The following is a 16,433-nucleotide window of genomic DNA, read 5'->3' as shown; positions in this document are numbered from 1 at the left end:
CCTTCCTTCCTTCCTTCCTTCCTTCCTTCCTTCCTTCCTTCCTTCCTCTTTCTTTTGGATGGAACAAAATTGAGAGCATGTGTTTTTACAAGAAGATGGGGAGGAGAAAGTGGGGAGATTTCAAATTATGGGCAGGATACAAATATCTGTCAAATCATGGAAAGTGTTCTATAATCATAAGGCTGGGACCTAGGTTCTTCAGTATCTAAATGAACCCATGATCTTGTCAGAGTGGCCATTTCTTCCATCTCCGCCTGCCCATCCTGGGGACTTGTCCATGTCCTCTCATCACAGCAGGTCCACACAACATGCTTGGCCGGGGGGGGGGGGGGGGGGTTTTTCTCACTTCCTCCCAGCATCATGATACCATTGGAGATGGGGCCATCACCAGTTGTCTTGACGACCATGTCTTGCCAATGGACTCAGATGACTCTGAAGGAGAGAGTGAGACTGATGACTTTGCACGGTCCTACCTCACTTAAACCCAATTCGCTTGAAGTCAGGGTGTCACCCTTCTGATGTCATTGGTTCTCTTCGATAATGAAAGACAAACAACAACAATAGCCAGTGGAGTATCAAGAATCTCTCTTGGTTATGCATGACCAGTCCATTTTCTTTATTTAAGAAGCAGTGACTGTAATGTTATGACTGGGACTTTCTTTACTACTTTTTTTTTTGGAAGGGGAAAGGCAGGGCATTTGGGGTTGAGTGACTTGCCCAAGGTCACATAGCTAGTAAGTATTAAATGGCTGAGGCTGGATTTGAACTCAGGTCCTCCTGACTCCAGGGCCAATGCTCTATTCACTGCAACACCTAGCTGTGCCCAATGGCTGGGACTTTCCTTAAAAAAATGTCCCTATGGAGGGGGAGGAGGCTCAGTGTACACTTTCAGATAGGTAGCCTATGCCTGAATCTGACTTACAATGTTATCATAGGCCTGCTCTTTGAGCAAGTTGGGTTCCTGCCTGTAGTTTGGAGTCAGGAGATGTGTGTGTGTGTGTGTGTGTGTGTGTGTGTGTGTGTGTGTGTGTGTGTGTGTGTGAAATGTGGTAATGGGACAGACACCCTGATTTCCTGGGTCTGCTTCTCTGTTAATCTGTACATATTCAGGCAATCATGTATATTGGTGATGCAATTATCTCCTCTCTTCTTCCTCGCTAAATACCTTAGTTAAATGTCACATTGTACATTCCTTCCTCTCCATTGCCCAGCAAGTTTAGGTGCTCATGGTACTTACTTTGGTGCTTCTAAAGAGCTGGAACTTTCATTAATGAGGGTGCCCTTTTCATGGATTTAGGAATATAGAGTGTACTTTCTCTCTTTGCCTTAGTAAACCATTTTCTTGATTGGCTTTGAACAAAAGAAAAAAGAAATCTTTACACAGCGGCCATTTTTTTTTGGTGATGATACTAACTACCTGTGTTACCCTGAGTAAGTCACTTTAACCTTCCTGAAGTTGCTTCCTCATCTGTAAAATGAGTGGGCTGAACCACTGAGGTCCCTTTTAACTCTAGGTCTAAGATCTTGAGCCTGTGGACCTCTCTGAACTTAGCTAGGTGGTTGACAGATATATATGTCATTATGTCCATATTGGGAATTTTTCAAACTTAGTAGGACCTGCCAGACCCTGGGCTCTGCTGGTTTGGTCTTTGAGAACCTGGAAATTACCTCCATGCAATGAAATGTTGGGGGCATGGGATTTTAGTGGAGGAAAATGCTAATAGCTTTAAATATGTTATTTAGAAATAATAAATTATAGAATCATAGGCTTTGGAAACAGAAAAGAGTTTAGTCCAACCCCTTAATTTTACAGATGTGGAAACTGAGTCCCAGAAAGGGGATCATAGGAGTAGTAAGCAGGAGTACTAGTATTTAAATATCCATCCAGTTCTCTCTCTGCAATACCACGTAGGTTCTCTTGGTTTTCAAATGCACTCATAGATTATTTGCATTTCTTGTCATTTTAGAATTGAATTGCAAAATCTCTGACTTCACAACCAATGAGAAATGCCAGCTAATTTGCTTTGTTGCAAGATTTTTGAATTATTTAGGCAGGACCAATGATGCTGAGGAACTGTTCATTATAGCTGAGGACTTACTGATAAAGGTGAGTTCACAAATAACTCAAAAGTAAAAATAAATCGTGTTATTTAGAAAAATTTCAATCATGCTTTCATTATTAATTCATTGGTTCTACAAATACGTGAAGAAATCGACTGAGACAAAATCTAAGATTGTGCCTATTCCCTAAACCATGTGATTGAGTAATATCAGGCAATTGGCTGTAAATAGCAGGGAGAAGGTAAAAGCCAGTAGATGTTCCTCTAGTTTAAAAAAATGTGCAGAAGCCAAATGAGAAATATAATGGGGGAGACAGAGACACAGACAGCCAGAGACAAAGACAGAGCTTTCCCTGAGCAGATCACAGCCAACCTCTAACCTGTGGTCTTAACTATGTTTTAGCATGTTGCCTGAGGGAAGTTGGAATGACCTTGGTTCTCCCTAGGTAGTGAGGGTGCCCAAGGTAGGTGGGCTTGATTCCAGATTAGGCCTTTTAGTCACTACTGCCACTTCAAGGTCCCAGTTATGATACCTCAGGGGAAATGTACATTTACCTTGGACACTTACTGGCTCTGTCCTCTTTGGTTCTTTTTGCAGCATGACTTGGAATCCGAAACACTCTTCAAAGTACAGCTCAGCTTGGGAGAGCTCTATTTAGAAATAGGATCCTTACAGAAGGCCTTTTATTTTTTCCAAAGAGCATGGGTCACATGGAGACAGTTGGCACCTAGTGGCTCACACAATCTGGAAAGACTGAAGCAGAAAGGTAGGTGGGATGTTTATAAGGAATTCCATAGGGTCTTCCCAGCTGCCTCTGAGCAAAATCAACACTGGAAACTGGATGTATCTATGCAAAAAGGGAAGCTTTGTGGTTTGTACCAAGGCCACTTGGTATGTGCCGAAAACAAGGACCTTAGGTTCAGATTGTCTGGGTTCTAATCAGGGCTGTTTGGGAGCTAGCTCAGTGATTATTATGAAACTGATGATTATTACAAAAACATTTTAGTAGGAGCAGTTATACCTTGGAAATCCCCAAACATAGGGCTTGAGTTATTGGTTTGTTGCTTGTCTGGACTTAAGAAAGTGATGGGGGAGGTGGGGGGCAGTGGCTAGGTGGTGCAGTAAGTAGAGCACCAGCCCCGGAGTCAGCAGGATCTGAGTTTGGATCCAACCTCAGACACTTAACACACACAAAAAAACAAAAAAACTAGCTGTGTGACGTTGGGCAAGTTACTTAACCCCAATTGCCCTCCAAAAAGCAAAAAAAAAAAAAAAGCGATGGGGAAAGTGTTAAAAATAATGCAGATTAGATTTAAAAGTGTGTCTACATATATTTGTATATATATGCACACATATATGTATATACACATATATCTGTGTTTCTGGAGAACTAGTAGTTAAACATTTAACCTGTCCACCACTGGTTCCAATTCATTGCTAACCTGATGCTGCTGCATCTATGAGTCATTGTTTCCTCATCTGTGAAATGGAATAATGATAGTTTATTTGCACTAGCTATCACCCAAGTCATTAAGAAATATAAAGTCTCTAAGCTCAATAGCATGGACCAGTATGTGGGACCTGAAATGAGGAAGGCCTGGGTTCAAGCACTTACCTAGGTTTGTTCTTTAACCACGGTGTGCCTCAGTTTCCTCATCCATAAAATGTGAGGGCTGGACTTGGTGACCTCTAAAAGCCCTTCCCTTCTAAGTCTATGATTCTAAGAATTAAATAGATATGGGCTATGATTATGGCGGTTATTTTTATAGAGCACAGGAAGATCCAGTAGCTGCAGAAATGGGTCGGAGCCTTCCTTGGCCCAGTTTCCAGATCCCTGTTCCAGGTTACTTGCATTACTAAAGAGAAGTGATTGATCCCTAACCCCTAAAAAAAATCTTCCCTTTAACATCCAGAATGTGGTGGTGAGGCTCTGTAGGCTGACTGTGCAGGGCTCTTGGTGGCAAGGAGCTAGGCAGGGTAGGCCAATGAGGGCTGACGCCCAGAGCTGACCATGGCCATCATCACTATTATCTGTAGAGATGAAGATCTGAGGACTAAAGACCTGGAGCTGGAAGCCACCTCAGAGACCAGCTTTTACAGGCCCTGCCTTTACAGAAGGGGAAACTGAGGCCCACACAAGGAGTATACACCCTGGCCCTCGGATTCCTACTCTACCTTTCTACTCTACTATTTCTACTCTACCAGTGATAAGGCTATATTGTGCACCCACACGGCACACACATGTTCATTTTCCTAAGATAATGCACTTTCTCAAAGTCTTGCTGTCTCTGTGTAATATGTATAACACACTTACGAAAGGTAGGTTTCTGCTTCCCTCCTTTGCCTGCTGACCTGCCTGCCTTCCTTTAAGGCCCAGGAAGCCTTTTCCAGCCCTCTGCATTCCAGCACCTTCCCTCTGTTAACTGTTTCCTGTTTATCTTGCATATAGCTTGTTTGTACGCATTTGTTTGCATGTTGTCTCCATCTTTAGGTTGTAAGCCCCTTGAGAGCAGGACTGTCTTTTGCCTCTTTGTATCTCCAGGGCCTAATCTGGTATACAGTAGGTGTATAGTAAATGTTTACTGATTGATTTTTAAAAAACGTTTACCTTTCATTTATTTCTTTAAAACACCATCATTATTCAGTTCCCTGTATTATTCCACCAAACAAATGCACGAGGACTTCACTCATGGGAAGAAACAGTTTTTAATAAGTTCCTTTTTTGGCTCTGGAAATGCTGAGATTCCCTGATTCTTCCTTGCCAGGATGGTGCCTTCCACTGTTACTAAAATGCTTTGCTTTGAAAAACTTAATGTGCTCTAGTAATAATCCTTCCAGTGAAATTGTTTCTCCCTCCTCCCCCAATCCCTGTTGTATTTCTCCCTTATGGGGGGGGGGCACACTCCCACCCCTCATTTGTGGATTTGTAGGTAACCTGTGCATTGTCAAGTGCCTATTAGATAGACCCTTCTTTTTTTCTGAGGTCCCTGCCCAAACTCCTCCCTCCCACCTACCCTTACTCTACCTGACTCCATGTGATAGTAATGACAATTAAAGATTCCCCTGTATTGGCTTGGTTTTCAAATTGATTGTGTTAAAACCCAGAGCTTGTTAATCCCACCTGTGGGATGGACTTTTTGATGTGAAAAGAAAGTCCTGAACTGGGAGGAGCTGGTGACGAGATTTGGAGAGATAAGAGATCTTTTTGGAAGCAGCACCTCGTGGAGAGAGAGAGACTAAGAGAATTGCTGGTGGCCGCTTTGAATTGCCCTGGACTTTTGAGACCTGCCCCCTGAGCTGCCAAGGACTGAGGAGACATGGCTGTTTTGCTGGTACTTTGTCTGTTTTGATGTTATTTTGCCAGATTTGTCCACTGGTGAAAGACAGTCCTTTTGTTGAAGAAGTCCTGGAACCTGGCTGTTCACTAAGAAGCCCTGAGACTGTCCTGCAGACAGAGAGTGAATACTGTCCACTGGTGAAGGACAGTGCTGTTGTTGCAGGGGTCTGGGAGCCTTTCTGTTGGTTCAGAAGCCCTGAAGAAGGATTTTCTTGTTGTATGTTTACAGAAATCCTGGGAGAGGGCTTTGCTAATGTGTTTAGGGGTTCTAGGACTGTTCTACAGACAGAGGATAAATTCATGAAGGGATTGGCAATGTATCTTATGGCCTTGCTAAGCCTTGTCTCCCCAGGAACTAAGATTGCTGAGAACTTGCCTCCTGTCAAGATGAAGAAAAGACCTCCATTTGGGTATTAAGTGCTGTGTTTAAACTTGATGTAACTCTGGGGTAGATTCAATTGTGATTCAGGGGTGGGGAATTTTTGACCTCATGTTTGGAAACTAATCTCCATTTGAGAAGAGGGGCTTTGTGGTGGACTTAATTAAGGTATAGCCTAGGGGTGGAGAAGTATTTAGAACTGAGACTTTGTAATTGATTGAATGATTGGAAGGTCCTGGGGTGGGGTAGTCCTTGGAGATTATTTAATCACATTTAGTAAATGCTGTTTGGAATGATGTCATGTTTTGATCTTCTCTGTTCTTGGTTGGTCACTGAATAAAATGGAGAGCACCTATGCTGGTATTCTGAACCTTGGGAAGTTGCCTTTCCTTGGCATTATATTACACTCCAGTGACTGAGTGAGGTGTCTTGAACAGATGATACCATTGCGCGGTCAGTGTGGAGGACTGCCTTCCCTTGTCCCAAGAAAGAATAAGTGTGAGAATGACAACTCATCCCAGGCAACCTTTTCTTCATCCATCCTAGATGACCTCCTTCCTTCTTACCTGCCTCTTCCACTTCAAACCCAGTTGTGTGGAGACATTTCTCTCTCCTTCCCTTTCAATGTTCTATTTGTGAATAGGAGAAGAAAAAAAGACCCTGATGGGACTTGACCTCTCTGACCCTCAGTTTCTTACACCAGGTGCATCTGTTCACGTGTCATCTTGTTCAGCCCTCTTATTTTGTGGAGGAGGAAGCTGTGTACTAGGGAACATGTGATGTTTTGTGGGGTTGGTGGTCATTGACAAACATTAAATAGGGTGATGTCTTATATTCTCTGCCTTTTTCATTCCCTGTCTGATGGCCAATTCATAGGCAGCTGATGTGTATTGTTTGCCTGTCTGAACCCTTACCATTTTTTCGTCAAGGATGCCCTTGATTCCAAGATATAGATAATTTGCATAATGACTTCATCCAAATTTGAAAGCAGGCATGTTTTGTCTTTTGAGTAATGATTTCAAAAGTAGGGACAATATTTATACTAGCCCCCTTATAAGGTTGTAGTAAGGAAAGCAACTTTGGAAACCTTAAAAGTACTATAGCTGATCCTATTTCCTTATGTGTTCAGTGAAGGGGTTGGAATCCACAGTATATAAGGTCCCTTTCAGGGCTCATAGTCCATTTGTTCATGAATGAACTGGCTATGTGAGCTTGGCCAAATCACCATTGCTGATTCTCAGTCCTCCTATTTCTTAAATAAGGGGAACAATAAGAATGAGAAGCATTTATTAAGCACCTACTATGTGCTAAGCACTGTGTAAGCCCTTTATCTCATTTGATCCTAACAGCCGCCCTGGGAGGTAGATGCTATCATACTCAATCCTTGACATTGGCAGATTTAACTTTCAGGACTTCAAGCATTCATGTGATTTTATTAGTAACCTCATTTTCACTTTTACCTTGGCAATGTCCATGGCTGTGTGCAGTAGAGAAAAAAATGAGAGGTACCATGTATGAAAGTAATGGAGTGGCTTATATCCTACTAAGTGCTTCATTGTTCTTATTCACCCTTCCATTGTAAAGAGCTCCCCATGCACTCAGAGCATCGGGTTGATATTGAGACCTCACCAAGTCTCAGAGGTGGCCAAGATAGAGAGGTTTACAGCACTATAGCAATTGTCTGAAATCAGTGGGTTTTTTTTTAAATTTTTATTGAAGATGTTAGCACAAAAGGTCATAGAATTCTAGGTAATTCCTAGTGAGAAAAAATGTTTTGCATGTTACCAATTTTATTTTGCAAACTGCATTTTATGGGTTATTTAATGGTTACTGTGTTATAAGTGCATATTATCAGAATTAATGTTTTCTTACAAGGAATTGTACACTTAGAAGTGTATTTTCAGCAGTCTCTAGTGGTTACAGTTTGTGGTGGTTGTGGGAACCTAAACCTCCTATTTCCTATTGATCCAGTGTATCAACATTAGCGTTTTTTTTTCTTTTACTTTTGCATCATTTTCTAGAATGTTACCTCTGTGAAAGCTGAGGATTGACTGTGTGATCTTAATTGAAGAAAGTGAAGCAGAGAGAGGTTAAGTGAGTTGCCTAAAGTCAGTGTCTAAGGCTGCATTTGAACTCTGTGACTCCAGGGCGCTGTCCACAGTGCCAAGTGGTCCTTCCTCAACAGGTTAGGCTAGATTAGTGATCTCTGCACTCTCTTCTATGATGCCAATAACATCCTGACCCTTTAGATGTTGGAATGGAAGAGTGCTGCATATAAATAACAAGGAATGAATTGAGTAAAAATGACAATGTCAGAGGGACACATCTTCCAAATAGTCTTATCATTTTCATTCTAGAAGCTGCATTTATGAGGGCATTGACCAGGTCATAGCGATCTCTGGCATCTGTAGCTTTTGAACCTAAAGGAAACAAGGCTGACTGTCATGGGAATTTTTTTTACCAAAGGTTCTGCCATTTGTAGGGGTTCATATGTGAATTAAGCATATTGGTGCCAGAGAGGTGTGAATCTGAATGACTAATGTGAAAAAGCCACTGGGATTGTTTCAACAGATGCTCTTAAGTATTTTCCTCACATACCATCTAATCATTTACATGGTTGTGTATATGTGGACAGTGTGATGTATTGTGTGTGGGGCGTTCTTAGTCTTTTTGGTGATATGGGTCTCTTTGGCAGTCAGTCTGGTGAAGCCATGCACTACCCCCTCAGATTAATGTTTTTAAATGCATGAAGAAGATACATACAATTACAAAAGAAGTCAATTATATTTAAATAGTTATCAGAATATTGAAAAACAGTCACAGTAAATTCATGTCTCCAAAACAAAAGAAAATGAGAGATAGAGAAAATGCCAGCTGAGTGTGGTGATGAAGAAAGACCTTGTGTTGGAGGTGAAAACTAAGCTGTGCTTTGAAAGAGGTTGGGGATTTCTCTGAAGTGGATGAGGAGCACCTTCCAGAGGTGTGGGGATGGGAGATAGCATGTCATCTGTGGAAAATAGCTAGGAGGCCAGTTTGACTGGAACAGAGAGTGAGGGCAGAGGAGAAATAGGAACTAAAACCCCAAAGGGAAGTGGGAGCCAGCTGGGATAGGGCTTTACATGGTAGGTGTGGGACCTTGTATTTTATCCTGGTGATAATAGGAAGTCAGTGAATATTTGTGAGAAAGGACGGGACATAGTCAGATCAGTATTTTAGAAATATCATTTCTGTAGCTGTGTGGAGGAGACCATAGGCAGCACAACTAATTAGGAGGCTATTGTCTCCTATGGTCCAAGCAATAAGTGACAAGGGTATAAAACATATGTGATATAGGCAGTATGAGTGAAGAAAAGGGGGTGGATTTGAAAGACATTGTATAGGTAGGATTGAGAAGACTTGGCAGCAAACTATATAGAAACTGCCTAATTTAACAGAAGAGGAAATTGTGGAGTCACTTTGGGAATGTGGCTGGTCCAAAGTCACATAGGTAGTAATTTGAGTCATATTTTGAACCCGGGACCTCTGTCTGCATTGCCAGTATTCTTGCCACAAGTTACATTCCCATTAAGTATCTTGGCTATAGAAGATGAAGCAGGGATTGTCAGAAATTCTTTGTATCTCGACATCTTTAGTAATTAATCCATTGTCAAATGTATTTCAATCATCCTGTTCCTTTTTCTGGTACCTTTTCCTTGCAGGCAGGGTGTTACATAACCTGGCAAAGACAGTGAGCCAAGGCTCTGTAAGGGAAAATCACTTGCTGGAGAATACTGTTGACCTCTCAAAACAACTCACTTGTAGCCCATATGATTTTGCTATGCTGAAATGCACAGAAGGCATTCTAAAGTAAGTGTGTCCATCATTCAACATAGCTTTTCTTCTAGGCAGAGTTTGTAGTGATGACTGCATTTCATGCAAAGCCCATTCCCACTCAATAAGGTCAAATTGTTTACTTTGTATATGTAAAAATAGTAGCAGCATTCTTATGACCGTCTTTATTATTTGGGTAGTTTGAAAGAAAGGTGTGGGCTGAGCTGAGCACTAGAGGGTGATTCTAAAAAAGATAAAACTGTAGGGAGAGATAAAAAGGAATAACCTCACAAAATGAGGCATAAAAGGAAAAGCTGATTCAGAAGAAGCTAGTAGGGAAGAGGGCAGGTATTGCTAGAACCTTACTCTCATCAGGAATGTGTTAAAGGGGGAAGAACATATATATTTAGAAGGGTATAAAAATCTTCTAAATTCAAAAGAAATAAGAGGATAGGGAGGGGGGATAGGATAAGGCAGGGATTCTTAGAAGAATGGATAAGTTAAGGAATAAGAGGACAAGGTAGTACATAGAAGTGAACCAGACAAGTGAGGATGGGTAGGGTAACTAGGGTGAGAAGGATAGTGAGGAAAAATAGGAAGGAGGAAAATACACAACAAGTAATTGCAGCTTAGAATGTGAAAGGTATGAATTTACCCATAAAATGAAAACTGACAGCAGATTAAAAATTTGAATTCAACAATATGTTGCTTTCAGGAAATGCTATAAAGATGCAAGATACACACAAAGATAAAATAAAGGTCAGGAGTAGAGTTTATTATGTTAAAAAAGCAGGGATAGTAATCATGATCTCATAAAAAATTAAAGTTGAAATAGATTTAATCAAAAGAGAAAAATAGAAAATATTATGTGTCAGCAATATTATTCACTATTGTTTTAGACCATTTAAAATAACTAGACAATATAAAATACCTGAGTGTATACCTGCCAAAAAAAGACACAGGAACTATATGAACATAAACATAAACACTTTTTATGCAAATAAAATCAGGTCTAAATAATTGAAGTAATATTTATTGTTCATGGGTAGGTAAAGGCAATACAATTTTTAAAATGACAATTTTGCTTAACTAATCTATTTATTCAATGTCATCCCAATTAAATTACTAAAACAAACCCGACTTACCGAATTAGAAAAAAATAATAACAAGATTCATTTGGAAGGTCAGGAACTTCAAAGAAATCAGAGGAAAAAAGATGTAAAGGAAGTAAACTTAGTAGTATCAGACCTTAAATTATAAGGTGAGAGCATCGTTGAAGTATAAAATAGATAATTTTGATTATTTTAAATTAAAATTTTCTTGTATAAATAATATCTATATAGAATAGCTAGGTGACACAGTGAATAGAGCACTGGCCCTGGAGTTAGAAGGACCTGAATTCAAATCTGGCCTCAGACACTCAACACTTACTAGCTGTGTGACCTTGGGCAAGTCACTTAATCCCAATTGCTTTGCCTTCACCCCTCTAAAAAAAAAACCAAAAACAAACAAAAATAATATCTATGTAGCCAAGAATAGGAGGAATGCAGAAAATTTTGGGGAAAAACTTTCAGAGACAATCTCTCAGTTAAGATGTGACTGGAATATTGGTGTGGTGTAGGAAATGATGAGATGATTGATTTAGAAAAACATGGAAAGGGGGATGGCTAGGTGGCTCAGTGAGTAAAATGCTGACCCTGGAGTCGGGAGGACCTGAGCTTGGTTCCGGCCACAGACACTTAACACAAAAAAACTCGTCGTGTAACCTTGGGCAAGTTACTTAACCCCAACTGTCCTCCCAAAAGGCAAAAAAACCCAAACCAAACCAAAACAAAAAAAAAACATGGAAAGACTTGGACCTATGAAGGAAGAGGCTCTCCAGTGGAAATAAGCAGAGTGTGTGTGTGTTTTTATAGATATCTATGTGTGAAATTTATTGTTTTATGTTGGATCCTCTCATGGTCTGCCGTGTATATGACAATGTTTTTTTCTTTGCTCATTTTATATTTAAGTTTTAAATAAATTTTTAAAAATTTACCAAAAAAAAAGTAATTTGGCTGTATTACCTCCAAACACTTTGTTGTCACCTTGCTAACGTTTGATTAATTTAATTACCTAAATGTCTTTTGCTCTCAACTAGTGCTTCCTTTGGCTGGCTGGTAAATGTGTGTGAGGGCTCTGTCTGGCCCTGAGTGACCACTGAGCCTTCCTCACAGTGTGCCTTGAATCTAGGCCAGCCTTTGGGGAGACCTGGATGCTACATGTAGACCCCTGAATTTGTTTCTCCAGCGAGAATTTCGTGTGAAATAGAAAATTAATTTGAGGATAACTTCTAGTAACTCACAAGATGTCACCTGATATTTATTATGCCTAGTTAATAACACACAATACATTTCACTTTCAGATCTCTTGTTGGAAACTTTTCTATTGCAAAATTGAAATTTCAAGAATGCTTAAGTATCCGAAAAAGTTTGTTTGGAGACAATCATTTCTTAGTTGGAGAAATTAAGGAATATTTGGCAGATTTAATAAGTGGCCATAAAAAGACTGAAAAGTAAGGCTGAATAAAGAGTTCCAAGTAATGGAGTTTGTGTTCTGTGATCCTTTTCTCCGAGATACCAGTGGCTAGAAGGGCTGAGATTCTCACCAAGGGGGATAACTCCCCCCTGGATCCTTTGGCCACCTCTCTACTTACAAACACACTGACCATAATGTCCTCATTTCCAACCCAGTGAACAAGAGTTGAGAACAGCAGTTAGACCACAGCAACATGAGAACAAGACAGAATAGCCAGGAAGCTAATGGCAAGGCCCATTGAACTTAATGAGTGGAGGCCTGTAGCCATGCTCAGATTCTTCAATGCTTTTCTTCTTCCCTGCCTCCACTGCCAAATCCCAAGAATTACTTCCTGTCAGGAGGCAAGTAGCTCAGAGTCACTGACACATAAAAACCATCTGCCCAGATGAAAGGATTGACCTGGTGGGAAACTGGAGGTACAGGGTGGGATGAGGGGCAAGGCTGGGTGAGTGAGGCTGCATAATAGGCAATGCAAGAGAAGGCATAGAGAAGGATTCCCAAGATGGCTCCAGAGGGATGGATGGAGGGCATGGTACAGTAAATACCAGTATTCTGTAACTTAAATCAAATTTATGTCATTTTTCTTTCTTTCCTTCCTTTCTTTCCTCCATCCCTCCTTTCTCATCCTTTTTTCTTCTTTCCTTTCTCTTTCTTTTCTTCCTTCCATCCTTCCTTTTTTTCCTTCCTTCATCCCCTCCTTCTCTCTGTCTTTCTCTCTCCCCTTTTCTCTCTTTCCTCCTTTCTCTTTCTTTCAGATTTCAAAGGAAAAATGCAGTTGAGTTTTACAGAGGAGTGATAAACATAAAAGAAAATATGGAACTCTTGACTAACTCCTTCCAAGTGAAAAAGCAGCTTAACATCAGCCTCAGCAATGTCATGTGTAAATTAGGTAATTAGCTCACATTATTGGTAGTTGGTGGCCTTTAGGAGGTAGCACAGTGGAGGGAAAAGAGCCTCGCACCGTGTTCAAGTCCCGCTCTTGATACTTAGGGGTCACGAGGTCACAGGTGAGCACTGAACATCGGTGTTATTCTTGCCAGGTTATTGTGAGGAGTGAAGGAGAGGTCCATCAAGCCCTCACTCTTTAAAGGGCTGTATTCATGGTCAGCCATAATTATTATTCTGCACTACCCAAACCCCTCACCTTCCTTTTAAAGCAAATCAACTGACAAACATTTCTTACACACCTACTATGTGCTAGGTGCTGGAGATAACATTACAAAGAATGAAACAATCCTTACTTGACAAGAGTTTACAATTTAATGGGAGACACAAGTGTATATACAATCTATACATATATACAAACATATGTATGCATTTAGCACTCAGCACAGTGCTGGCACATAGCAGGCCCTCACTAAATACTCATTGACTGACAGTTGTTCATTTATTCAGTCATGGCCAACTCTTCCATGGCCCCATGGACCCTTCTGTCCTCCATTATCTCCTAGAGTCTGGCCAAGCTCACTAACAATGACACTATCTACCCATCTCATCTTCTGTGTTTCCTTCTCCTTTTGCCTTCAGTCTTTTCCAATGTTGAATTTCAAATAGCCCTGTCATGATAAAAAGGAGGTAATTGTGGTGTGATGGAGAATATGAAATTCTTCTTTCACTGAAAAATATCTCAGTTAAGTGGGATTTATTTTAATTTTTTAGGAGTAGATTTAATGTTTTCTGAGTCATAGGCCAAGAGGACCCCAGGAGAATGGCAGCTGTGCCCATCAACTGAAGCCCCAGCTCTTGGCCTCCTTTAGGACACAGCCCCAGCCTGACTTGTAATTGAAATGCCAGGGCTAAGCCTTCTTCTGCCTCTTGAATCTCTAAACACCCTTGAAATTATTCTGCAACTCCTTGAAAAGTCTGTGATTTCAAGTCTCTGCATCTGACCCGCCTTCTACACTGTAGTCAATGGTCTTCATGAGTTGCTATGGCTGAAAAATTTTGATCCAACTGGTGATGAGCCCTTGGACCAAAAACATAGTCATACTCATTATCACTGAGCCCAGATTCATAAACAATACATAGTATGTAATGTTAACTGATGGGAACATTGATGCAGACCTTGGAAGTTACAGGGTGGGAGGGAACTTTAAGTCAGAAACTGGCTGTGCTGAATTCATATCCAACCTCAGACATTTATTTAATTGTGTGACCCTGGGCAAGTCAATTCACCCTGTTTACCTCAGTTTCCCCATCTGTAAAATGAGCTGGAGAAATGGCAAACCACTGCAGTATCTTTGCCAAGAAAACCCCAAATGGGATCACAAAGAGTTGGACATGACTAGAAAATGACTGACCAACAATAGAGGACCATGGGACATGTGCTCATCATACCAGGCAGAATTTGAGGAATGTGAAGGCAAGTGTTGGCAACCACTTCTCCTTGTCATGCTCACCCCCAAAGCTTTGGTGATAGTTTCTCATGGAACAAATAAATGTGAGGGAGGAAATGATGCTCTGACTCCCCTCACTCTTGGAGGCCACTTCAGCTGCCCAGTTGCTCTTGGAAGTAGGACTGCATTAAGGGGCAGGTCCAGGGGCTCCTTTCCATTGTTAAGCTGATGAATCAGGGTTCAGTCTGGTCCTGAATGAATTGTCATCCTGAGGAACTCCCAAGATTAGATCCTGGGCTTGGGGCTGTCTTCAAGGTTTAGGGTTTGAGCATCAAGCTTTCCATCCATCCTAAGACCCAACCCAGCCTAATGGATCTCAGCTCTTCTGGGCTGCCTGGTGAGGTGGGTGAGACAGAAAAGGCATCTGCTTAGCCAATCGGGGGTGTAATTCAATAATTCATAAGGTCATAGGATTTAGAATGGGAAAAAACCATTGGAAAACACTAATCCCCTCATTTTATTTGTCTTTTGTTTCTGACATCACAATCATTTCCCAATGCATAGATTTATGCTATATGATATAGGCAACTGTTCTAAATCAAATTCTTGCCAAATAACTCTCCAGTTTTCCCAGCAGTTTTTGTCAAACGTTCAGTAGTGTTGTCCAACTTCAGACTGTTTTTGAGTTTACTGAACACTCAGCCTTGTCATATGGGGAAACTGAGGCCCAGACACTTCCTAATACCACATGGGTCATAAGAAGCTGAACTGGGATTGAAAACCAGGTCCCAAGTCCTGTGCCCTTGGCCCTTACACTCTGGCTACCTCCTAAATTCACTAAATTAATTTAAAAGGAAGAAAAATAGCCATGGATTGCTGAACAGAACTAGCCTCAGGAAGACCATCAGTTTGTCAGTCAATAAGCATTTGTTGAGTGTTTTCTTTGTGCCAGGTACTGGGCTAAGCACTAGGGATTCAAAAAGAGGCAAAAGACAGTCCCTTCTCAAGGAGCCTACAAACTAATTAAGGAGACAAAAAGCAAACAGATATGTACAAATGGGCTATATACAGGGCAAGTAGGGGATAATTGAGAGAGGGAAGGCACTAGACTTAGGAGGGGTTGGGGAAGGCTTCTTGTAGAGATGAGATTTCCCTTAGGACCTGAAGGAAGCCAGGGGCCAGGAAGCAGAAGTCAGAGGGAGAGCACCCCAGGCTGGTCTGGGGGACAGCCAGGGAAAATGGTGAGAGTTGAGAAGTGGAGTGTCTCGTCTATGACATGGCCAGGAGGCCAGTGTTGTTGACTTTGAAGTGCATGTGTCAGGGAGTAAAGTGTAAGAGTGCTGGAAAGGCAGGAGGGGGCCAGGTGACTGGGGCTTTAAATGTCACACAGAATTTTGTATTTCATGCCGGAGGGAATAGGGTGCCATGGGAGTTTATTGAGTAGAGGAATATGGTGCAAAACAGCCCTTGGACCATAAAATGAAGTAGTAGTCATGACAGAGAGAACTTTACTAACCGAAGTAACTGCTGAGTAGAACTAAGTCTAATCAGCACCTGCTAGCTAGAGAGTGGACAATGGAAAGTACCTGGAAAGGCCATTAGGTCACATGTCAATTTTTTTCCCTCCACTTTGATATACAAGGGTGGATCACAGAGTCCCTTTGTCATAAACTAATGCCAATAAGATCCATGTGTTGCAACTTGAATTTCAAGTTTACGAATGATGCTATAAATTCAGCCCTTTTGTAACAGCAAGTCCAGCCAAGAGGCACTTATTAAATGCCTACTGTATGCCAAGCACTACACTGAGTGCTAGGGATACAAAGAAAGGCTCAAGACAGACCTGCCTTCAAGAAGCTTACAAACGAATAGGGGAACGGCCTGAAAATGACCATGGGCCGACAAGAGAAAGGCGAGATACACGAGATACTCA

At 41.2% G+C, this 16,433-nt stretch overlaps 1 protein-coding gene across 1 annotated transcript in view; it reads left to right on the top strand.

Moving 5' to 3' along the window:
- Positions 1-16,433, top strand: part of LOC138169811 (putative tetratricopeptide repeat protein 41) — an 83,696-nt gene that overhangs the window by 66,059 nt on the left and 1,204 nt on the right. Inside the window, exons 9-13 of the mRNA XM_069099356.1 lie at positions 1,968-2,107; positions 2,659-2,827; positions 9,476-9,623; positions 11,992-12,141; positions 12,920-13,053. Coding sequence (XP_068955457.1) covers positions 1,968-2,107; positions 2,659-2,827; positions 9,476-9,623; positions 11,992-12,141; positions 12,920-13,053 — 741 coding nt within the window. The remainder of the gene's footprint in view (positions 1-1,967; positions 2,108-2,658; positions 2,828-9,475; positions 9,624-11,991; positions 12,142-12,919; positions 13,054-16,433) is intronic.

The sequence above is a fragment of the Petaurus breviceps genome, unplaced genomic scaffold, assembly GCF_028583685.1.
Source record: "Petaurus breviceps papuanus isolate PSGF00001 unplaced genomic scaffold, PetGlider_PUasm1.0 379, whole genome shotgun sequence".
Lineage (NCBI taxonomy): Eukaryota > Metazoa > Chordata > Mammalia > Diprotodontia > Petauridae > Petaurus > Petaurus breviceps.
This window is presented reverse-complemented; position numbering and strand designations above follow the sequence as displayed.